This window comes from Pocillopora damicornis, chromosome 3 (assembly GCF_964200805.1).
Source record: "Pocillopora damicornis chromosome 3, jaPocDami1.2, whole genome shotgun sequence".
In the NCBI taxonomy this organism is placed as follows: Eukaryota; Metazoa; Cnidaria; class Anthozoa; order Scleractinia; family Pocilloporidae; genus Pocillopora; species Pocillopora damicornis.
In genome coordinates, this window is record NC_142672.1 from 9,600,121 (window position 1) to 9,624,285 (window position 24,165).

A 24,165-nucleotide genomic window follows, 5' to 3' on the forward strand; every position below is an offset into this window, starting at 1 on the left:
GTAGCGTCCACACGGTTGTGCGAAGTGCATTAAGGGTTCGGATGTGGGATCATTCTCAGGAAAAGTATGGCTACAGTACGTGAACGGGCTGATATGGGAAGAAAGGCCCAAGGATGATCTCCAAGTTTATTAATTGAGGTTGAGGCGAAAGAAAGGCACCTCACCAACTCCCCCCCTCTATCATTATTATGACTACTACAGTGTGTACCAACACTGCTGCAGTAACTAATAAGAGAATGAAATTAATTGAGTGAGGGACTAGGCATCGGTTTGGTTGTCCTTTAGCAATAGACGCAAGTGATATTTTTCAGGATGAATGTGTGAAAAATTGTCCGTTGTAAAGAGTCGAAGGGTTTTCGAAGACAAACGCATTTTACAACGTAAGAACGAGTCATTGTGAAACCCTAAAATAATTTGCAGTCGAATTTAGTCTTTTATTTTATGATTAATCACACCTGTGAACTGGTCTTATTGTCAATATCTCAGAAAACTGATGAGATAATTGTTATATTCATATTGTATTTTCTCCGTTTCATTTTTTGTTAATTGTGATCGCCACAATAGACCCAACCGGCAAAGATGTAGGATGATTAAAAGTGAGCATGTTTTTTGTCGCGGAGGACCATTTTACGGAGGATGGCGTGACAGTCACGGTATAACCGGATGGGTAGTGAACCTCTTCGTTCAAATATACCACAGATTCGGTTGCGTGACACGTTTCAGATACTTCATAAACTAAAACAAATTCTTTCGAGGTCAAATCAAATCTGAATTTAACAGTATATCCTGCGACGGCCTGGGGATAAGTACGAGTTGTGTTTTGAATATAAATTTGATCGAGTCCTGTCCCATTCCACAAAGCAGAGCGCCTGTTTCCTTTCAGGTTAGGACGGGAGGGGTGGTACGCTTTATAGTCCCACCCAATCCACGACTGAAGGTACATATCAGCAGCGTCCATGGTTTTAAACATAGGCTCAATCTCTCCTGCACTAGTCAGAAACTCCGTCATCATTCCTCCACATTTTAACCTCTCTAGATCTTTTTTCCGCGCCCCGAAATTTTCGATCAGGGCTAGAGAAGGGGGGATGTAGTAATGATAGCTGAGTACGCTCCTGTTTCGATACAACTCTCCGCCTGGTACGGCGTCGAAACCGACGCCAAAGTCATCCCAAGTTACTCCTTCGAAGAAGATGCAGTGTTTTTCATCGTGCTGTCGGATAGCTTTACTCAGAACTTCGTAAACGGGAGCTAAGTTCATTTTATCTGCTACTTTTGGAACAATAAGCAGCGGATTTGCGTAGATGTCCCCGGCCCAGGGCTCATTGATAAGCTCGTAGCCAATAACATTGGAGAAACTTTTAAACCCCAAGGCAGTTTTAGCCCAGAAGGCCGCCCAGCTATCCAACAAACCATCGGTATTGTTATACAAATTTTGGAAAGCAACACCGGTAGCTTCGGTCAAATAGTAATCTGACCACACAAACTTTGCGCAATCCTTATCAGACGGCATTCCCGTCTTCGGGTCTGGAACAAAAGGCTCATGAAGCGGTTCAGGGAATCCTTTGGCGTACCCTGTATTCACTGCCCAGGTCGGTAAGCCTTCCACGCACAGCATTCTGGAGAATGCATCCTGGTGCATGTCTAATAGGACATAAATGCCGTATTTTGCGGAAAGCGAAACAATTCGCTGCATAACTTGCATATAGGTTTCATTGTATTTCCCTCTCATTGGCTCTAGTCCTGGCCACATGAAGCCAAGGCGAACAACATTCAGGCCAAGGGATTGCAGAAGTTCCATGTCTTGTTCGGAGAACGTTCCATCGCTGAAGCCTTCGATTTCAGGATGCCACGGGAATGACTTCACGACGACGTTTGTGCCGTGAAAGAAGACCTCGCGACCCAAACTATCCACGAGCTGTTGTCTGGCTGGGTTCACGGAGATCGGCAAAAGATTTGCAATTACAGAGTTGACAAAAACGCCTGCAAGCAGAAGTTTCAAAAGCATTTCGGTAGAGAAGCGAGTTACGAACCTCGTCGTTTCCCTTTCAAGTCAGTAAAATGACGCAATTTTGGTCACGAGATCGCGAATCATGCTTAGGGGTTTCGTGTTCTTTGGCCTCCAGTCACACAACGATTTTTGTTTTTAATTTCATCTACACAGGCCACTTGGCTTGATTAGTTCTTTTAATTCCAAAGTTTTGTATTATACACACTGAATTAGTTTTTGTTTGTCCCATCTTCGTTTGCAGAGTCTTGGATTAGGCATTATCTTTGTTTTATTATATTTATCGTATCAGTCACGCATTAATTACAATCCACGTGTTGGTCTTTGTTTCCGTTTTCCGGAACCCCTCACCGACATTCACCGACTGATGATTTGCCTTTTTCTCTGTAGTTGTGCAGGAGGTTTTGTGTCAAGATGCGGTAACTTTTAATATTTATGTTTAGATATGGCCTTAAAAAGTGACTGCGTGGATTACTACGTGTCAACTGGATTTTTCAGCGGTTTGGGCCCAACGGACATGAATGAAACAGAGTAACGCAACATACGGAATTATGAGGAATACTGCGATCACTCAACTGTGCCTGCAATTTTGTGCTAAAAAATAACTGTTTTCCAGCAAAAACGCGCTTATTCCCCCGGTCAAAACAGTGTGAAACGGAGAAATAGGGAGAATGGGAATGAAAAATGCATTGAATCAAAGGGTTATCACATCTAACCGGAAAGAATTACTAAAACATAAAACCTAAATGATGTCTCAAACGTAATTCTTCATTGCAAGAAATAACATAGAGTAAGAGTCTTTACTAGCCGTCCTAAAGAAAGTAGCGGAAAGACAAAGATCAGAAATTATTCTAAATTGCACATAAACAGTTAATTAATTAATGAATTTATTACACCCATTTTGAAATCACTGATGGTCCCTGTAATCTGATTGGCTCTAATTGATGCGATTTATTCACGAATCGCACCATTTTTTGCTTTAAATCGCATCTTTTTCCTCCCCAATGAGGAAGCTACACTAAAAACAAAACAACCAATCAGATTTTAAGGTTTGTTTAAAGTAACCGTTCAAATTGCAGGAAAATGAAAGACAAAGATTATCATGTGGCAAATTTTGCAACTTTTGTTTCTTAACTCTTACTCCCCCCCCCCCAAAAAAAAAAAAATGGACATGAATTTAATTTCAGACCGGCTCAGTACTGCATCAATAAAATGTTTGAACTGACCAAGTCCTGTATTTGGGCAATTTCAAAATGGATGTAATAAAGTGGTAATTGAACCTCGTGTCGTGCAATTTTGGTATGGAATCATATTTGTGATTTCAAATCGAACTTGCGCTGCGCGCTCGTTCGACGCGTATAATTCGTTCGACGCGTATAATTCCAGTCCAAATTGTACTCCACTCAGTTCAACTACCATTATAAATAAATCACAAGTCATTTTTATTACCAAATATATAAAAGAAGTTTCCTCGGGTTTGGATTTGCTGCGCTCTCAAACTACCATCATTTGTCATCAAGTAACCACAAGTCCGTTGGGGGGCCTTGACAAGGTTTGGCCAGGAATCAGTTTTCAGAGGTAGATTGTGATTTTCTTCGCCATCGTTCCATTCAATTTGGGAGCAGGTGTGATTTCGAAGCTTAACTGGTCGTTTTATTATCGCACAATCGAATGATTATAAGTGGCAGTAATGGAAATTAATTGGACTCCGCTATTTTCTCTTGATAGTAGTAAGCCACTCTCTGATCGAGTTAATCCGCTCTCATCACATCTTTTTTCACAGCTGTTGGGCAGTAGACTTCTCGGTTAAAAGACCCTTTGAGAACATTCTGTTTATAGGATTCTTGAACATTTCCGGGCGGATTGTATCTGCCAACGATGTATGCACATTTCATACCATTTTGTTCAATCTCTGCACGTCCGATTCCAAGCTTGGTACTCTCTTTCCACACCACCTGCGAGAAGTGCCCTGCTTCATCAGGCCCAGTCTCTAACTCACCCAGTCCATAGTAGCCGGGGTTACAAACCTCGTTATACCTACAATTAAGATGAATGAAAACTGAAATCCCATCTTAGATTTTGCCATTCAATTTTGGTTTTCGCTCGGCCTCATCATCGTGTTTGCCCTTGTCAAACAATAATTACTTGTAAATAATGAGGAGAGGGTCTCTTAAAAAAAAAATCTCGGCCGTGGTCCAGGTTTTGGTGTAATAAGCGTAGTCGCACCTGTCCTTAGATATACCACTGCGATATAGACCGGTTTTTTTAAGCAGACATTCTATGAACGGTACTCAAATTACCAGTTTGCAACAGCCTCCTTTACTGTTTGAGCCTTGTCTGAGGAGCATCCCATAGACAGGTTCTCTCCTTGTTCAGGTCTTTGATCTTCAGTTGAATGTTCAAGAGAGCCTTGTTCTGCGATGTATTTGGCCCACTGGGCAGCGGAATTGCACATTTCACGATCAAGTGTCATGGGCGGCGCATCATGTATCGCACGGAACCGATTGTGTTCTTTCAGGCCGTTTACTTCTTGTTGAGAGAATGCTGTTGGAGGAAGGTCTGTCAGCCCTCGACTACATCAAAACGTTAAGCGGAGAATTTAGGAAGAATTGGAAAAAATTAAAAACCAGTTCCGGCAATCAGACAGTCAATTAACCAATTTTACAGAAAGACAGACAGTCAGTCGGTCAGTCAGTCGTCGATCAGTCTGTCCGGTCTGACAGTGAGACTTTTATAATTAATCTATAGCCGGTCAGTCAGTCCGTAAGTCTTATAGCGAGACAGTCTGACAGTAGGGCAGTCAGTCAGTCTGTCTGTCTGTCTGTGTGACAGCGAGACAGCCAGTCAGTCGCTGGTCAATAGGTCAGCCCTTAAGTCTGACAACAAGGCAGTCAGTCAATCAGTCAGTAAGAACTCAACGATAAAAGACAGATATTTCTTTACATATACAGCAGACATCTCAAATATCTCTCTATATCACTGCTGCAAATACTTTATTTCAACTTACTTCCAGTAGGGAGCACGATTGGAGCATTTCCTGCAACTTCTGGATCAGTTGGTGATTCTTTCAAAAGCAAAAAGATTTCGAAACTCAACTTGTGCCAATAGCACAGAAAAAAGAAAGTATCAAAGGGCATAAGTCTCAGGGTATTATAAGTTCATTCAATACCAAGTTCTCCAAACCAACAACGTAAAAGTTGTGTGGCAGAAAGTAAGGAGATTTACAAATGAGATCTTCGGAGTGAAAGCGTTAAAACTTTACCTGTGAATATATTGGAAATAAAGCTCAGTAATACTGAAGTCAACAGCAGCTTCATAGCGTTACCTTTCCCTGGAAATACGAGGACAGAAAGAAAACATTGAGTCTGCTGTGAGGAATCAATATTGTTCCATTACTAACGTCTTCATGTTTTTTATGTGGTAGGGACAGATTCTTTGCGGTTCAAGTCGACAGAAGTTTTCCCTAAAAACAAATTTTTGCAATTTTCTGCTCAAGCAGCAGAGTATTAAAATGAAAAAGTTACGGTTTCAAACTTCTGTCTTTTCCAGATAAGCAGAGGGCATACGCAGTAGACGATTTGTTTATGGATATTTCGACAGAATGCGATCATGAAGATTACCAAGATTTCCCTTCAACTTATATAGTGGTAAACTTCTGAAGGAGTTTTCTAAGCGAGACTTTGTTTTCGCGAGAATTTATTATTGCGGAACGAGTGCGACACGAAAAATTGAAACCCGCAAAATGTTTATAGTTCATAGCAGAATTATGCACACATGCGCACTTAACTCAATTTAGTTTAACCCTTTAACTCCCATGAATGAGCAAGACAATTTTTCCCCACAATATCCATGTAATTTCAAGCAGACAAGTGATAAGAATAACGAGAAATATCAATTAGGGGATTATCAGTTGATCCAGTAACAAATTCTCTGAACTAAAATCATAAGAATTATACGGTAGTCAGTAAGGAGAATTACTAATGAGATCTTGGGAGTCAAAGGGTTAAGGATATAGGAAGAAAGTTCTTATCAAGATCAGATCTAAAATTATCTCCCAATGCTAAGCTTTTGCAGTTTGAACCTGTAAAAATACACATCGGATATTTTTGGTTGGTCTCATCGGAATTTTACCTGTAAAAACAAGTGACCCTGTTAAAGTGTTTCACATCTAAATGGCAATTTTTAAACACTGAAAATTTTTTGTAATGATATAACTTTGAAAATAACTCTGTTTGTGGAAGAACGGAGTCATATGAGTTCGCTTGTCAACTTCATGACAAGTAACGTTGACTTTGTCCAACAAGATAATAAAATGTAACTGCTGTTATAATTAATCACAAGGAAGAAAACCGCTCAGTTCCAATCTGTTTTTTTCTTTCAAGTCGCGCGCTTAAGAATGTGTTAATTAGGTTTTAGAGGAAAACCGCAGAACTTTGAATTTGACCAAAATTTAATATATTTTTCAGTAAATACCCAACGATAAAAAACAATCCTTTTTCGGAAGAAAAAGTTTGTTTACAACTGTAGCGACAGGAATTAAAGTTTCTTTGCATTGCAGTGCTTGTGAAGAGACTCGTAGTTTGATTTCGGACGAAAACTCGCCAATTTCCTTTTATCCGAACTCTTCATATATATATCTGTGCTGAGACAAACATTCCGTTACTTGTACCGCTAACAGAAGAATACACCTATTTAATATGTAGAAGAAGCAAAGGCTTTGGTACTTGTGTCGCCTCTGATATCTGAAACAAATTTTAAAAGCTTTACAAATCATAGGGCAGAGTTTGAAATGGATCATACCTGAAACACTCGTCCCCGGCTGGTTTTGCTTACCTATTTTTCTTACAGTCCAGTTTTTTATGGAAACTCTATGTACAGTTAAGAATACACGAAACAGTCAGCCCTCAATCTAACCTCGTGTACGATAACATGGAACCTGAAGTATATCAATAAGGTTCACCTACCTGCAGAACTCTCACAGGGAGACCAAATGGGTGAAACTCGGGTTAATTGGTATGCCCCGTCTCTTTAAGAAGCAAGGATAAAAAAAAAGACAAAATACGGATTTAATCTCTAGCACCTTGAGACAAACGACAGTAATATCAAATTTTAAAAGATAACGGTTTCAATTATGCAACTGACGACTAAACGTTTACTGCTTAACTGGGAATTAGAGAAATCTGGATATTCAGTGGACTACTCTGACAGACTATAAATTAGTAAATATAATTTTAATTTAAATAAAACCGTATTCTTGAATTAAGGGAGGTTGTAAAGACTTTTTACAAAGTTCAGAGAAAACTTAAATTTAACCTAAATCATATCAGCTAAACATCGAAAAAACATCCGAAAAAGCACTATTCCTTTGTGGGATATAAAAGAGAACGAGTAAAATCTTCCCGGTTTTCTACAGGGTTGCGCGCGCGGGGCCGGGTCATATGATGCTTGTAATTTACATTAATCCTAGACAGTCAGAGAAGCGAGGGGAGTAATACACAGCTGTGTGGCAAGACTTGAGATTGTTGACCCCAGATTTTCAATCCGATGCGCGGCAAATTTTGACTCGCGGCGAGTAGGTTAATCTCAATGATCATTTTCGTATTTCAAAGATGGCGGCACCTCGCCATCTCAAACACATAAAAGCACGATGAGTGGAGTAAATTAAGTGAAAAAAATAATAACTTATGTTATTGCAATAATAGATTCAAATTATGTAGAAAGAATTCTGAAGAGGCTAACCTATTATTGTGAAAAGACATTTGGTTATCTTGGTAGGTCAATGTGGCAAACGGGAAAAATTCAAATCAATTCAGAGTACCTATACTTCCGACGTGAATGAATCTTGGGCAACAAGAATTATTCTTCTCTTAAATTTTACTATCATTGTTATCATCATCATCGATACTCACCGATCACCACTTTTGTTATAATTTTCGAAAAAACCTTGCTCAAATCGTGTTAACTCACAGGAATTATTTCAGAATTGTCTCCCGAGATATATGGGATTTTTCCATATATCGCGAGAAGAAAAGGGCAGATTCTGACTATACTCACCGGAGACATTCAATGTGAAAAACTTTTTTTGGGACGAGTCAGGCAGTCTTCTTAGTGTGTCTGTGTGTCTTTATTGTTCAAAAGATAAAATTACATATCTTATGTTACATTAAAAAGAAAAGGATGTAAATAAGCTTAGGTGTATCTAAATAAGATAAGTATATACGTGGAAACAAATACAAAAGTCTAATACAGGAAGTACACTTTTACAAAGCTACATTGTACTTAAAAACAATTCTATTAAAAAATGTATTCTTAAAACGGTTTGTGCGAATGGCGGGCATGACAGGGGATTTATTTCTCAAATTATACCTCGTGATCTTGGTCTCAGGGAAGTAGGCTCTAAGAGGATGGCTCAGGATAGTTGAAACCTTGCGACAAATTTTGTGATCTTGCGTTTTAAGTAAGTCACCTATCACTAATTTCTTAGATATGTAACTACGTTTAAAACAACGATCTAAAAACTGCTGGGCTATAGTTAGCTCTGACTCAGAGGCCCCATGCACAGATAGAGCATAAGTAATATTAGGTAGGACAATGGAATTAAATAAAACATCTACTTCTGCTTGGCTACATCCTTCTTTGCGGAGGCATCTGATAACGTATAAACATTTATTAGCTTTACCTAACTTTTCTTTTAGGTGAGTACTGAATTTGCAGTTCGGCTGAAACGTGAGACCAAGAATGGTTATTGTACTAGTCTGAGGTATGCCAAAAATACTTTTGTAGGCCTCAGCAGTGTGACCTTTTTTATACATAACAAGCTCTTTACATTTAGTAGAATTTGAATTCATTCTATTTTGGCTTGCCCACTGTAAAAACTGATTTATTAAGTCTACAGAGTGATCTTTATAATAATATACCGGAGCAATAATCGTACAGTCATCAGCGTATTTGAAACCAAGTGTCTCGTTTCCTAATTTAATTTCCAGATCGTTAAGAAATATATTGAACAAATAAGGTCCTGAAACACTACCCTGGGTTGTGCCCTTGTTAACTGTTTTCCAATTACAGACATGATTCCCGAAAATAACTCTTTGTTTTCTATCTCGCAAAAAACCTAACCTAACCTTGTATACGCATCCTGATACAATCTTAACATGTGCACCCTGAGACTAGCGTACGCCAGATACGAAAAACTGCTAAAATACCACTCTTTAGATGGGGCCAAAAAAAAGTGTGGAAACGTATTTGTCATCTAATACAGCAGCACAATACCTCGAGGAAAGGGTAAACTAACCTGGTTGCACTACTAATCACAAATCGCATGATCTTAATCATATTTTACAGGGAGCTGGAATACCAAAATTATAACAAGTACAAAAAAAAAAAGTGGTCAAACATAAGACTGACAGACCTGTAATGACTTAATTTTCCCGCGAAACGCTTAAATAATCCGAATCGTCCATGATGCCACGCGAGCCTCTTCAACGTGTCATCAGAATATTATTTTCTGAGTAATTCGTTCCCATGCTATGCTATAAATATATTTCGATTTACTTCTCCTCAATATTTGCTTGTTTGTATGCATCCTAAATTTTTAAAAGTCAAATATTTGTTGCTTTTTGTGAATCTACGTATGGTCAGATAAATTTTCTCTGAAAGAGAGCTCAACAAGAATGGTCCTTAAAGATATCCAGATGTATTTATTTCGGAATTGCGTATTTCCTGTTCATCAAGCTTTAGGAATAGCTCAAGATACAAGGTTAAAAATTTTCCGCCTATGAAGGAGAAGTTTTTACCTGCTCTGTCACAATACAAGGTCATGACCTCACATATTCGGAAACGTATCCCCTGAATCCTATTTAGTCTGTTTTCAAGCTTTTTCGCCAAGCCAGAGCCTCTTGATGAAACATTTAATAACGAACATTAATGGCAAAAAATATAAAAGAATAAAAAAATAAAAATACGTAGATTTTTCCTCGATATGAAGGCTTTCTAAGAAATATAAATATGTGGACATTTGGTAATTAACCTATCTGGTTTCTGAAGAGCATACGTTCAATAAACCACCTAGCCACTTAAAGAATCGCCAAACGTATAGAAATTGACTTTCAGAACTTCGGAGAAGAACAGGTTATCCTTGAGAACGAGCCAATAACCTTTTAGTCTAGTGACCAGGGGAATAGGGCTCCACTAATAGGCTTATCTCATTATATAAAAAGGAAAGGAGGCAGCATTCCATCTCTCTTTAGTCTGGTGACAAAAACCCAACGTCATACTGGTGAGATAGACGAAATACACTATTTCAAAAGTTAGCAATCAACCTTTGAGATAAGTAAGTGAATCTGAGATCAGTTTTAACTCTAGAGAACAATTTCACTGTAATTCGAAGCCGCCCTGCTTACTGGTCGTTGACAAAGAATTTAACGTTTGTTGATCCTGAGGTTAATAAATTTCTTTGCCTCCAATCTTTCCTTTATTTTTAGGCAAAAGAAGGGATAAGATAAGTTACACATTTACATAATCTGTGAACGGGGACATTCGGGCGTTGTGTTTTTCTTTAGCTAAAAATAACTAAGACAAAGAGCTAATTATGATAAAGCGCCGCACTTATTCGTCCGGGCATGCGCAGAGGATCCTTCACTGATTTCCAAATCAATGAAATCCAATACTTGTGAGCGTGTGTAGACTTTTGAATTTGATCCCTTCTCTTATCTGAATCAAGCACGATCATCGATTTATGGTCAAATTTCAACCCGCTGGACTAAGAATCGAAAGTTTTCCCACGTTTCAAGAAATTTCTTTCAGAAATTTCCTTATTCGCTAACCGCTCGTCTTCTTTATTTCAATCAGGACTGATTTAAAACCATGTGGCTTCGTTTTCTTCTGTTGGCTGTTGTAGCAGTAGAAGGAGGTAAAACAGAAGCAACTCGTCCAGTTTAACGTTACATTTCTTTTCGTCTTAACAAGTAATAATTTTATTCTACATTGCAGCCCGACATCGAAGAAACAGAGGACGTTTCAGAGGTAATAAGAGCAAAAAAAAAATTGACTATTGACTCTTCATACAAATAGGTTCAGTTTAAAATAGGCTTTTTGGAATAATATCTATATCGATCTATCAAAATATTGCTCAAAACCCTGCTCAGAAATTCAAGGTGTTCGGAATCTACTCCTTTATCGCAGAATAATTACTGACCATACGTCTACGAGTTACATTCATATATGCCAAGGAAAAATTTTAAAATACTCGTGAAGCCTCGAGGGTGATGTGATATGAAATTAAAGTAAATTTGAATAAAATGGAAACCTTTTTTTGAAACAAAAAGGTTCGACTTTCATTACGCATCTGCTCCAGAAACTGCCACTGCTTTTGTCACAGCTAATACTTTTGTTTCTAGCACTTGCTTTACACCAACTCTGATACTGCTATTATTTTTATCTTATTGCACCAGAACTACTCAAAACTGTTATTGAATTATTCTCTTGACGGCTTGTAACTCAAGAGCTTATTTCGCGTTCTTTCTAAAGGGCGTATGACTTCTATGAGAGAAGTTCCACCATTGGGGGCAGGAACTCTCAGGGGAAGGGCAGTAGTCCCTGTTGAAGGGGGAGGTATGTCGTAGATCGTTTCTTCTCTTATGTTCATTAACAAATTTTCAGTGTTATTTCAGTTGTACCTTTTAAGTCATAAAATTTCGACTGCCACTTGGCCTTTCTGAAGCTTTATGAAATATGATAACTGCGCTCATGACCCTCCAAAATGATTGTGAGTTTCGATAGTGAAGCTTAGAAAAACAAAGGAATCGAACTGAAACATTTGATATACCCATAAATTTAAGGAGGTTTTTACAATGTCTTCCCCTTTTCTTTGTTTCTCTTTTCAGTTATTTGTCATTGAAAGGCCACCTCCGTTAACGAGCAATATGAGGCGAATCCCAAAGTTTTGATTGGCCATCCGAGCGTGACTATCTTCCTTTTTAATTCCGCAGAAGAAAATTACACGACGAGTTCCCTAAATTCACCTTGCCACCCTTTTGTGAAATCTCGTTGGTGGTTTTAGCCATGTAGGAAACCTCAAAATTATAAACTTGTTCGTTCAAGAAGGCTGATAATTACTGACCAACTTGCTTTTTACTAACCAAGACAAAGTCGTGGTTCAAAAATCCGCGATCACCTTCACCTTCTATTCATCAAAGGGGTACTATTTATTGATTGTTTCAGAGGTGGGCCAAGATTCTCAATTAACTATCACTGGCACTGGAACAATAAAAAAAAACGGCGCAACCAGATTAAATCTACAAGTTGACATAGAAGGACCGGTAGGACAAATTGGTGGGCAGGGAACGGCAGCTGAAGGACCTGATGAGGGGCTGGGAGGAGGGGTAGAACCCGAAGGAGGAGGTGTTAATGGTCCATCAAGAGAAATGGGTGGCCAACCAAAACCTCTTGGATTATTGGGCCTGGCAGCAAAAGTTGGAAGCATAGCATTGAAGGGAGGAAAGGCAGGAAAGGTAGCAAGTAAGGTAATTGGAACAGCAAGTAAGATAGCTGGCATATCTGGAAAAAAAGGAAGCAGCACACGCGTAGGAAGCGTGACAGGTGGTCTTGGAGGAGGCGCAGTCAGTCCAGTAGGAGGAATAGGAGGCACATCAGGAGGTCAAGCAAGGGTAGCAGGAGGGCTAGGTGGCACAGCAAGCGGATTAGGAGCCCCAGGAGGCGCAGTTAGCACAACAGGAGGGCTGGGAGGCGCAGTTAGCACAACAGGAGGGCTGGGAGGCGCAGGAGGAGGTTTAGGAGCGCCTGTGGGAGGGTTAGGAGCCCCAGTGGGAGGGTTAGGAGCCCCAGAGGGAGGGCTGGGAGCCCCAGTAGGAGGGTTAGGAGCACCAGAAGGAGGGTTAGGAGCCCCAGAAGGAGGGTTAGGAGCCCCAGAGGGCGGGTTAGGAGCCCCAGAAGGAGGGTTAGGGGCCCCAGTGGGAGGATTAGGAGCCCCAGAAGGAGGGTTAGGAGCCCCAGAAGGAGGTTTGGGAGCTCCAGAGGGAGGGTTAGGAGCCCCACAAGGTGGTTTAGGAGCCCCAGTGGGAGGATTAGGAGCCCCAGAAGGAGGGTTAGGAGCCCCAGAGGGAGGTTTAGGAGCCCCAGTGGGAGGGTTAGGAGCCCCAGAAGGAGGAGTAGGAGGTTTGGAAGGAGGATTTGGAGCAGGAATACCTGCTACTGGTCCTACTGCAGGTGGCCAAGAAGGAGGGGCATTCCCGGCAGGAGACCTAGCAGGAGAAACTGGTGAGCTGTTTTGCTCTATATTCTGACTTTTTGCATTGACTTATCTTTAATAAATACAATGACGGAATTACCGTTACTAATGGTATAAAATTACTGATAATAGAAAACTTGGTTTGGTTTGATGACATAGAATCGGAATCTATTTAATCTTTCGAATTCTAAGGCGAAAAATCAAAGTTTCCGTAAACTCTGGAAAGTGTAGGTCTTAAAGGCAGCTAATTACTTTTGTTTACTTTCTTCTTTCCATTTCAGCTCCTCCGGTCAAGGACGCCTGGAAGACTAAAAAGACTGGATTTAAAAAGCAGCGAGGCGAGGACCTTGGGCTGTTAAACAGCAAAAAGAAAGGTCACATTTCCCATCACAAGCATGGTTAATTGTTTATTTTGCTAGGCTCGAAACATTGTTATGTAGTGTAGTGCGATAAAATAAATATATATGTAGGGTGAACAAGGCCATGTCTTGTCTTGTATTACAACTTTTGTTATGTTGATGCTTTTATTTGCGCGTGTTTTCTTTCGCGTGTGTTTTAATCCGCGTAATAGCAAAAATAATAACGACATACTTCACTGTTTAGGTTTTATTCTTAGCTGATTCGAAATTTTGATAAAAGGGTAGACTGAATCAGGACTCTGGTGCCCCCCACCCCTCCCATTATCACAGAAAAAATTAGGTGAATAAGAGAAATGAATAACTAAATTAATAAACATGAAAATAATGAAATGTAAGATAATGAATCTTTTCGCTCAATTTTTAATGAAATTTTGTCATCTCTAACGGAGAGAAAACTTTTAGACAGAGAAGGAGACTGTTGATCCACGATTTCTGTCAAGTCAGTTCCACTTGTATGCAGTGAGCAAGAAAGGTTGAGGTATGGTCTCTAGTACTTAGTCTCCCGCGTGGAAGTTTGTTTTCCAATTCGATTTGATATTCAGAGAAACCATTAAATATGTAAGTGCGTAATTTTTCCGATGACAAAGATCTCAAAAGAGGTGAGGCCTCAAGACAAAGACCAAAACTTTAAGGTACGTATCCATAATTGGAAAAATAGGTCAAACAGTTGAATGCCAAACAACAAAAAAACTTACTCAATCGTTTGTTTCTTACTGAAATCAACATTTCAAGATTCCTTCTTTGGACCACAAATTGCCATTTTTCTGGAATTTCCTTTTAAATCTAGATTTATAGGAAGGATCTTTGGCCTTGTGCTAATATTTTAGAGGCATTAAATCATCAATATGACACAGCTCAGAATTAAAAGAAACAAAGGGATTTGATTTAATTTCTTTTATTCAAAGTATAACAATTATCGTTGTCTATGGTTTTTGGCAATACCTTCGTTCTTGCTATTTCACTGTTCCTCATATTGGCCGCGAAGTTCAGCCGACCCCATTGTGGCATTTGAATCGTTAAGCAAAGCTGCCTTTCCGTGCTTGTCCAAGACGGTATTTCTCTTAACTGATGCACAATAGCTTTCCTTATCAAAGTTTCCTTTTGGCACATTTTCGGAAAACTCTCCGAAAATGTTCCCAGCCGGTTTATATCTAGCCACAGTATAAGTACATTTCATGCCGTTTTTCTCCCCTGAAGCTTGTCCAATTCCAAGAAAAATGCTTTCTTTCCACACTACCTGAGTGAAATGGCCTGTCCCACCGCTGAAGGAGGGGGTATAAAAGCTATATCCTGGACGACAGACCTCGTTGTACCTGGAAGATAATAGAGAAAGAAAGAGTACAAAAACAGAAAGAGCAAACTATGTGATTTGCGAAGGCAGATTTTTAGGTTAAAAACTTTTATCATGAACCACTTTTTATCCTTTGATTAGCTCCGGAAAAAAACTGCTCCTAAATTGGTAGGGGGAATGAAACGAAAAAAGAAGCTGGTTAATTGGGTAACGGTAAGAAGGGAATGGTACGGAGAAAGGCCACGCCTTTCAGTGATGCTTTTTTTGACCATGCGATAGCATTATTTTTTTTTTCCTGGTACAAGCACGTGTATCGTGGGTATCTGATCATCAACTGGCTATTATATTTACCAACTTACACTCATCGGGGAAGGAGAGAAGCTAAATGAATATCGAATGGTATGGGCTACCTATTTTGCAGTGCTCAGAGTTCTCAAAAACTGTGTTCTTTTCAAATGAGGCGACGTTAAATTGTCACAATCCATCAAACACATTGTTCCTGCATGGTGATAACGCAGGTGGAGATTGTATTATTTCATAGGAGAGCTCAAAAGAAGCTAATAAGAAAAAAGACAGCGTGCGGATTCAAAGGACGAAGCACTAATAGAAAAGGCACAATGGAGAAGCTTTTCGAAACGAGTTAATTTGACTAAATCCTAGTTCTGCATTGCCCTATTTGGAATAAATGCCCGTAATAAGGGATGAAATCTTCCCACTTGAAGCCCCTAACTTCATATTCCTCAATCCAAACTGGTTCTAAAATAAGTTCTCTGTTCTAAATAACTCTCTGGTGCAGAATTCTTCGTTTAGTACCGTCGCATATCACTTTTTTTAGATGCTGATGCGAAGTATTTCAGGATAAAGTTTTTAAAAATATAGTCAAGGTTGTTATAATAAGTCCTTGAGATGAGATTTTTTTACCCTGATCACTGACATCTATCTTTGGAATATTTCATTAAGATGTCAACAACCCTTCGGAAAATTGATCTAAGAAATAAAACTGAGCCCACCAGCTGTTCACGGCTTGCTCCACAGTTTGCGGCGAAGCACCTGATGAACATCCCATAGCAAGATTTTCTCCCTGTCCATCTCTTTCTCTATCCTTTGAATGCTCAAGCCGACCCATACGTGCAAGCCGCTTGGCGTACTGATGAGCCTCATCGCACATTTGTCTATCTAGTGTCATCGCAGAAACGTGATGTATTTGTCGAAATTCATTGTGAGCTGCTAAACCCTGTTGTTCTTCTTCGGTTAACTCTGAAAAGACAAAGTGAAGACATGCTGGAAATTGTTTTGGACTGATACCTTTGATTCAAAAGATCCCTTTTTCGTGGCTCCGTATCTATATAAACACTTAATATGAAAGAGAGTTCCTTCATAAAAAGTGACTGTAGAAAACGAACAGCGAGGAAAGTTCTAATCAAGAATAAGTATTTAAGTGGTACTGTCCTTGCATAGGAGGTAAACAAGAGGGCGGGGGAAAGGGAGGGGTTCTGGAATTCAGGCCTGAGGCTGGACTATTCAGAATTATTACTTACTCTCTTTACTACTTTCTTAACACGACAGTGGGATCAGACTATTAATTCTCCAACTAAAATAAATCACTAACTGTACTTGGCTCGTCAACGGGACTACTAATGATGATAAGTAAAGGATCATAAAGCTTTTTCTGATGCTGGCTTATGTCTTTTCAAGGACAAGAGAAGAAAACTGTAATAATTTGTAGTTTGCATAACACGTTACCCTGTACCATTTAGTAGTGAAAATTTGCGAAGGAGCTGTACATGACTATTGCTAAACTGTGGAACATATTTAATTTTATGGGCTATTAGGTTAATAGGAATGCGTTGGATCAAAGCAGGAATTCCCGAGTGAGCAAGATTACTTTACCAATCACTTTGGGTAGCCAAACAGAATATAGGATTCATTTAGTTTTTCTTGTTAACGGGGCTGGCCATATGAGGATATTTCTTTCACCTTTTTTCCATTCTTAGGTTGGTTTTCGCTTATACCTTAATTTTTGTCTCTCCTCCCCCCCACAAAAAGGAAACTGAAGCTTTGGACAATGTGATTATTACCCATATGAGGTCAAGCTATGATATATAAGATGATAACCAGGTTTACTTCATTGATCTCAAAATTAGAAAGATGATTTAACCCTTTCACTCCCATAAGTGACCAAGACAGAATTTCTCCTTACAATATTGATACAATTTCAAGCACGTAGGTGATGAGAATGAAGAAAAATACTAATTATGGAATTATTAGTTGATCCAATACCAAATTCTCTAAACTAACATCGTAAGAATTGTATGGCAGACAGTAAGGAGAACAACTAATTAGATCTTGGGAGTGAAAGGGTTAATGAAACAAACTGCATGGACTAATGGGAGGGAAAACTGATTGTATCCAGGTTTTGCGATGCTATTTTAGATACAAAATGACCGTCGAACTTTAAAATCACATCAAAACTAAACCAAATAGCGAAGACTGAATTTACAAACCATACCTCCTCCTTGTAAGGGCTGTTCTTTCCCTATCAATGGAGCTGCACCTCCCATTGGAATTCCTGTTACACCTCCTGCCTTACGTCCACCTATCTTAATCTGTAAATTCATATTGGCTGTGCCGTTCTGTTTTATTATCCCAGTGCCATAGATTGTAATGGGAGCATCGTGGTCCATGTCTGTGACAACCAAGGAAAAGGACGGTACCGATAGATGATAAGTAGTTTTTTAAAAAAAGATATGAGTTTAAGCCTCGGCGATGGAATTTGTGGGGTGATCTTAGATAGGAAGTCCCTCTGATTCTAATAGTGCCTCTGTCTACACAGTAGCATGAACTAAAATCAGTCGTGCGACAATAAAACCTGATTAATTTACGGGATGGTCTCATTTTATGGAGTTACGATGCTCTTTGTCACTGTATGCTACCAAAAACTGGGTCAAGTTCTGGAAGCAAGGCAATCCAGTCTCTTGGGCAAACTTAAATGACATGTAAAATTAATACATGAAGGCAGTTTAATAATCAATTAAACAACATATATGATTACAGTAAGATTTCCACTTGGCGCGCGCTCAGGTCGGTTGAAACAACATGCTTTACAAGAGAGCAGATGCACAACGAGCAAGAGCACGATAAGAAATTTGATCCAAATAAAATATTTTCCTGCGGAGAGAAGCTATGAATATAATAAATTTGTTTTCGCTGTCCATTTTTTTTAGAGTGTTTTTCTTTTATTTTCATTTATGAGAATGACAATCATTAGTTTAATAAGGCTATAGTAACTGTTATACCACCGAAAGCCATTTCATTCTCCTCGTCGTTTACCCGCAGCATGAAGCAAAATTCATGAGTCAATAAGAAGAAGAACTGTGCCGTTAAATTCAGACATTTCAATAAAGGAAATTGTTTTTACCTCCTTGGGCAGCAACGATGGAAAATAGAAGGCACCAAAGCAACATTTTTTTAAGGAAGTCCTAAATGCAAAAGGCAAATTTAAGATAAGAAAAAAGGAAAGACTTCGAAAAGTACCCAAGTGAGCAATCTTCTATTTTTTTTTTAATTTCAACATGGCGAGGAGACTCTTCAGATGTTTAGACTAGGCCAATTGCACTAATGTGGATATTGAGAAATAATCCATTATGGGCAAGAGATCTTTGGCGGAGAGGTCGTATTTAATACGTCTCATGGTCAGTCTTACAAAGTAAATTTGCCTCTCCCCTCGCCATTGATTGAAAAATCAAAAACCCTTTTTTAAAATATTTAATCAATTACAATGCAAAGGACCTCTTAACACTTTGAAAATAAATCTGAACGTTTCCGCGTTGTCATCAGGTTTCGTCGCCTACAACTTGATTTTGCCTTAACCTTAACAATGACTTAACAGTGATAGGTTTTGTTCTTTAAAAGTAATATACTTCAAATCTCTTACCAGAAATCTTTTGGAGTTTGTTAGCGGATTTTGCCAGCAGTAAAAGATAATGTTTGCCCTGTTAGACAATAAAATGAAACAATGTATTCAAGGTGACAGCTGTGATCCTAAGTTTACTAAACAGAAAAGCTATTGGCTGATGTTGGCGAGAGACCAGTGAATTGCTAACACCTTTTCCTGTTTACAACACGTTTACTGATCTAAAGCTTGTGCGGTGCGAAAACCCATATCTTAGTCAAAATGTAGACACAATTGCAGGTAGGATTTCCTTATATTTCCAGGTTTTTAAATGATAAACTCGGCCACAATCTTGAATGTTGGAGCTCATAAAGATTATCGTAAGCAACAGAGTGAGACAGCGGTGTTTGGTGGTTTTATCTTTTAATCAACTCTTTATTTAATAATCATGACAATCACTAATGTCAATATATATACTTTTTTTCTTCACAGAGACTCATTTATTGTACTTGTGCGAAACAGTTTTCTTCTTGCTTTTCAATAACTCAACCTGCTGGGCACGACTCTCAGCTGGTCCCGTTTTAAAGGTTGGAGCTCTGGTACCATCCACCTTGCCTGTATTTCCATACTTGTCAAAGAACCTTCGTCTTTTACTTGAAACCGATGCACAGTAGCTGTCACTATCAAAGGAACCAACCACCACATTTTGGGCAAATGCCCCCATCATGTTTCCAGCTGGTCTATACCTGGCCACAGTATATGCACATTTCATTCCCCGTATTGTACCCTCTGCCCGTCCGATTCCAAGAACAGTGCTGCCTTTCCAAACTACCTGTGTAAAGTGGCCTGTTCCACCAGAGAAGGATGGGCTGGTAAAATCGTATCCCGGAGAACAGACCTCGTTGTACCTGGAAAACAATGAGACTAAATAGAGAGAACAAAAAAATAAAGGAAAAGAAAAACCAGCAGTCATAGCAACGTCTTGGGCATTAATTTGACTGCTTTGGCTTCACTCTTCACGAAACACACGGCGGAGAGTACCGTCCATGATTAGCAACCCTTGGTGTTCCGATTTTGTCGAAATTGCAGTTTTAATTCAAGCAATTGTACCCCTACGTCGAGTATTCAAATACCTATAATGGTTTTGCAGACATGGGTTTCACGAATATTTTATATTCGTGAAACCCATATATATTCTCTCTTTCATCTGTTCCTTTTTACGCCGTTTTCTGCTTGATATTGTATTGATGCTGTTAGGGGAAATTCTGTCCTGGTCTCTCATGAGAAGGAAGCGTGCCAGAAAGGTGTGACAAGGCTCAAATATTATGAATTCTTTTGTACCCTTCAGTCTGCCTCAGCAAAAATTGTGTATGGGAGTTGGTGGAAGACTATAACAAGAATAGAAGCAGAGTAATTGGATAACAGTAAGAAACAAAGAACAAAAAGGAAAAGGAACGCAAATAGTTTTGGTTCCGGCGATGCTTGTCTTAACCAATGAAGAAGTTACAATGGATTCCCATAAGCATATTACAAGGTATCAGGTTATTAACCGTACCATGAAGTGACATCAATGAGGGTTACAGAAAAAAAAATGGATTGAACGTTAGTGGTATGGACCGCTTGGGTTGTGTGCGCGCCGCTATTGCAGAGCGCCAAATATATCCGATATTTGTTTCAGATGTCTTGTTTGGAAGGGTGGTTGCTCTTAAGTATTTCATTCAGAAATAGTCAGGGTTACTACACCCTATTTCTAAGAAAAGAATTGTAACAAGATTAGTGGAAGTAGCCCTGGTGTATTTTTACGTTGAAATATAAAATTTCACCCTCTACGTCTCACCCTCAAGGAGCGAACAGGTAAAATGTAATTCAAAAGTAAAAGCATTCCCAAACACTGAAATAAAAAAATAATTAATAACCAACATCGTTACTTTCTCTGTTTATGGGGAATAGAGCCAAAAATCAAAGAAACACCCACAAGCGAACGATAAGAACTCAGCAAAGATTCGGGAAGAATGTAGTGAAAACGAGGTTTGGGGATAAATTGTCAGCAAATGACATCATTGTGTAGGATAGCCTCGTGAGCTTATTCTCAAAGGCCAAAGTTGAATATTACACATAATCAAATTTTCCGCGCAGGAAGAAAGCGAAATATAACCTCACCAATTTGTCACGGCTTGCTCTATGGTTTGTGGAGCGTCTTTTGAACATCCCAGGGCAAGATTCTCTCCCTGTCCACCTCTGTCTCTGCCCAGCGAATGTACCAGGCTACCCATATCTGCAAGCGTCTGAGCGTACTGTTTCGCCTCATCACACATTTGTCTGTCCAGTGTCATAGCAGCAGCCTCATGTACTTGTCGGAATTCATTGTGCTTTGCTAAACCTTGTTTTTCTTCGTCGGTAAACTCTGAAAGAAAATAGGCCAATTCAAGGCAAATATTTATGACTCAACTAAGCATTGATGTAGCATACTTTCCCCTGCTCGCGGTAGTTCTGTTCCAAAAAATCAGGACGGCTCATTAATATGACTGGATAAATTTTGTTTTACCTCAAACAACAGGCTCAAAATATTTGGAGATCTATTGGTTCTCTACATCTGTAGCCTTACTTAGATTTCGTTTTAGTAACCTATCCTATGGATTTTTTGCTTTATTTGTTTCCGATAAACAAAACTTTCCCCTTGCAACGGCACGGACATATTATAATCAATCTGGTCATACCCCTGAGACACCCCTGACATACGGAATAGTGAAAAATCGATCAGTTACACAGAAGAAAATTGCCGAATTTAAGCTTCATCAGTCAAAAAGGAATCTCCTTTACCTCCATCAACTGCTGCAATGGCAAGCAAGAGATAACAAAGCCACATTCTCTAAAGGAAATCCTGCATAGGAAAGTAAAGTAATGAAGAGATGAAAAAGAGATCTGTTTTAGATAACCAAATCACTAACGTAAAATTCTGGTAGTTTTCAATTTGAATGAATCAGAAATGACTCTGTAGTAGTATTAATGATGGAAATTTTTATCTTGTATCTCTGATGCAGAAATACCGAAAATTAACAAGTGTTCATTCAATCTCAGGCAAGTGATATCTAAAACTTCCAAACCAACCGATAAAAAAACGAACAGAACCAAAGGTCTCCGCGCTCTCACCGAATGACAACGGTAACTAGTTAATTAACTGATTTCAGAGTATATCCGTAAAACATTCTTGAAGTTTTTTTTTTCTGTCTTAATGTTCTTTCTATTTTTGAAAAGTCAAATTTAAAAACATTTTTTCTGAAGATATTACTACACATCTCCCATTCAATTCTTTTGGCAACACTGACCAGTTAAAAATGTTTTGTATATTTCACATCATTTTTAACCACTTATGATTTTACGAATGTGTTCAATGTTAAAACAACGTTAACGTTCTTCAAATCTTTTACCAAAAGTTTGTCGAGTTTTGGTGACAGATTGTGCCAGAAGTGACGGACGATGTTTGCTTTGCCAAGAAGTAAAGTGAAATAATGTCCTTGGGTCAATAGCTGTATTCCTTAGTTTACCGTGAAGAAAGGTTATTGGCTTATTCTAGACAATAATACCTGTTTTTTGCATTTTTGTAAGTTAACGTGGCAAAGTGATCTTTGCACCTTGACGTAATCTGGAACGTTAAACCCATATTGTGAGAAACTCTTTAGGCTAGCCAATTTAATAGCCTTCCAGCATTCCAAGTGGGTCAATACGCCGGTAAACTAATTTAAGGAGCGCGGGTTATTACTTTTATAAGATAACTTAAAATGTTTCGGTTTTCTATGAGTTTATCGGTGCAATAAATGAAAAGTTTGTGACGAATTCATGTCGCTCGTAATATGGCCGTTTTTTTCATAAATTCATAAATCACATTCACATAATCTGTAATCTTATTGAAGTGCGGGAATGGTGTGTTATTTTAAGAGAATTGAAAAAACGATTGTTAGGCGATGTGAATCATTTGACTTTGTTGGACTTTTCTCGTGTGAACTGATTAGTAGACCCATAGAATCTCCTCACGTGAAATCCACCAACATTTTCCTCTCTTGAAGAATTGTTCCAGCTGGTACTTCTCAGTCCCCTAATTCTTTATTACGTGTCTTACTTCGCCAAATCTGACTTGGATTGAAAACTCTCTAGTTTTCGAGTGAAAGGAATGAAAGGGAGTCGCACAGTATTGAAGCTCCCACCAGTGAGTAGTCGAGCAGAAAAGATGTCGTGGGTAGAAGATAAACGAAGTTATAAGTGTAATCGTGCTAGTTAATCGGGAAAGGGCAACGTGAGATCATTCATGTCTCGTTTAAAAGAAGAGTCTACGACACCTCATCAATTGATAAGTCTTTATCTGAAAAAATGGGGTAAGTTTCTTAAGAAACTGTGGTTCTGCGTCAGTGGGAGAGTATAAGAGGGCAGTTTAGTATTATCAACTGAGTCGATAGCTTAAATTGGGCACCGTTAAGAGTTTCAAAGCCGACATTTTGAGCGCCGGCTAGCCTTTCGTCAGAGCGAATTGAAAATTGTGTGTATGGAGCTACGCTATTGGTGGGAATATGGTGAGGAGACAACAAGTATAAATTAGTTGAATGAATTTTTGATCTAGAGTTTTGCGGCTTTCCGAATTGCCTTGATTAAGGGAAAGGCCGCGAACTGCCAAATGCTGTTTAGAATGATTAGGAAGATTAAAGTGTCTAGCGACTGGTTTGGATGCGTCCTTGTCATTTCTCTATAAGACGCGAAAGTGTTCTCGGTTCTTAATAACGATAGATTTAACTACGTAGTTGCGAGGGTGAAATGTGAGAGTGATTGGAATGCGATCGATATTTTCCTCGTCGATCGATTTTTTGGGCACGGTGGTGGCCCGCTTGAACGACAGAAAAACTGACGCATAACCTCTGATTTTTCTGAAAAATCAGAGTCGTCACTACATAAACGGCTTAAGTTCGTGACCGAAGTCTTAAAAATTAACCTTGAAAATGCTGACTAGCCTAGCTTTACTTCACACCGAAAATGGAGCAGTTTTTTAAACTCAGCCATAGTTTGTGAAAAGGAGACAGGTCAAATAGCTCCAGGGGTCCAGTTTGAAAATTTAAAAATCCTCTCTTCTTTGAAAGCGCTCTTTCTTTTAAATTGTTCCTTTACGTTTTAACACCAGCCTTAGGCTTTCATCAGCTCTAGCTCTGTCTTACCTTACTGCTGTCGAGGAAGTTAAATTCTTATTTGAATATACCTATTAAACATAGGTCAAACCTCTTAAACTCTTTTGGCTATAATAGAAGAAAGTATCTTTGACAGATAATT

General features: G+C 39.0%; 5 protein-coding genes and 1 pseudogene across 8 annotated transcripts; 1 reads left to right on the forward strand and 5 right to left on the reverse strand.

Annotated features, from left to right (window-relative positions):
• Nucleotides 1–413: 413 nt before the first annotated feature.
• On the reverse strand, nt 414–2,184 carry LOC149048141 (endoglycoceramidase pseudogene; annotated as a pseudogene). Its single transcript, XR_016184518.1, has one exon. The product of XR_016184518.1 is annotated as an endoglycoceramidase pseudogene (transcript).
• LOC113667565 (Golgi-associated plant pathogenesis-related protein 1) lies at nt 2,167–6,965 on the reverse strand. The gene is made up of 5 exons (XM_027183411.2): nt 6,806–6,965; nt 5,268–5,336; nt 5,013–5,069; nt 4,306–4,549; nt 2,167–4,042 (listed from the first exon to the last, which is right to left on the reverse strand). Exons 2-5 carry the CDS (start codon nt 5,320–5,322, stop codon nt 3,757–3,759), a joined length of 642 nt encoding a protein of 213 aa, XP_027039212.2. The 5' UTR covers nt 5,323–5,336; nt 6,806–6,965; the 3' UTR covers nt 2,167–3,756.
• A 1,148-nt stretch (nt 6,966–8,113) lies between these two features.
• Nucleotides 8,114–8,998, reverse strand: LOC149048142 (uncharacterized). Its single transcript, XM_089198734.1, has one exon. The coding sequence runs from the start codon at nt 8,851–8,853 to the stop codon at nt 8,266–8,268; it is 588 nt and encodes a 195-aa protein (XP_089054860.1). The 5' UTR covers nt 8,854–8,998; the 3' UTR covers nt 8,114–8,265.
• A 1,204-nt stretch (nt 8,999–10,202) lies between these two features.
• Nucleotides 10,203–13,733, forward strand: LOC113667570 (uncharacterized). Of its 2 annotated transcripts, none has more exons than XM_089198735.1 (6): nt 10,203–10,337; nt 10,856–10,916; nt 10,997–11,029; nt 11,534–11,617; nt 12,227–13,282; nt 13,535–13,733. In XM_089198735.1, exons 2-6 carry the CDS (start codon nt 10,871–10,873, stop codon nt 13,654–13,656), a joined length of 1,341 nt encoding a protein of 446 aa, XP_089054861.1. In that variant the 5' UTR covers nt 10,203–10,337; nt 10,856–10,870; the 3' UTR covers nt 13,657–13,733. The 2 variants fall into 2 exon arrangements, with proteins under 2 accessions (XP_089054861.1, XP_089054862.1); XM_089198736.1 differs by having other exon boundaries at nt 10,208–10,283.
• Nucleotides 13,734–14,561: 828 nt separating this feature from the next.
• On the reverse strand, nt 14,562–18,974 carry LOC149048143 (uncharacterized). Its single transcript, XM_089198737.1, has 5 exons — nt 18,898–18,974; nt 18,382–18,442; nt 17,473–17,649; nt 15,974–16,220; nt 14,562–14,985 (listed from the first exon to the last, which is right to left on the reverse strand). The coding sequence occupies exons 2-5, from the start codon at nt 18,425–18,427 to the stop codon at nt 14,631–14,633; spliced, it is 825 nt and encodes a 274-aa protein (XP_089054863.1). The 5' UTR covers nt 18,428–18,442; nt 18,898–18,974; the 3' UTR covers nt 14,562–14,630.
• A 287-nt stretch (nt 18,975–19,261) lies between these two features.
• Nucleotides 19,262–22,378, reverse strand: LOC149048144 (Golgi-associated plant pathogenesis-related protein 1-like). 2 transcript variants are annotated; one of them, XM_089199112.1, is made up of 4 exons: nt 22,284–22,378; nt 21,676–21,736; nt 21,016–21,259; nt 19,262–19,763 (listed from the first exon to the last, which is right to left on the reverse strand). In XM_089199112.1, the coding sequence occupies exons 2-4, from the start codon at nt 21,719–21,721 to the stop codon at nt 19,352–19,354; spliced, it is 702 nt and encodes a 233-aa protein (XP_089055238.1). In that variant the 5' UTR covers nt 21,722–21,736; nt 22,284–22,378; the 3' UTR covers nt 19,262–19,351. The 2 variants fall into 2 exon arrangements, with proteins under 2 accessions (XP_089055238.1, XP_089055239.1); XM_089199113.1 differs by lacking the exon at nt 21,676–21,736 and having other exon boundaries at nt 22,284–22,367.
• Nucleotides 22,379–24,165: the final 1,787 nt, after the last annotated feature.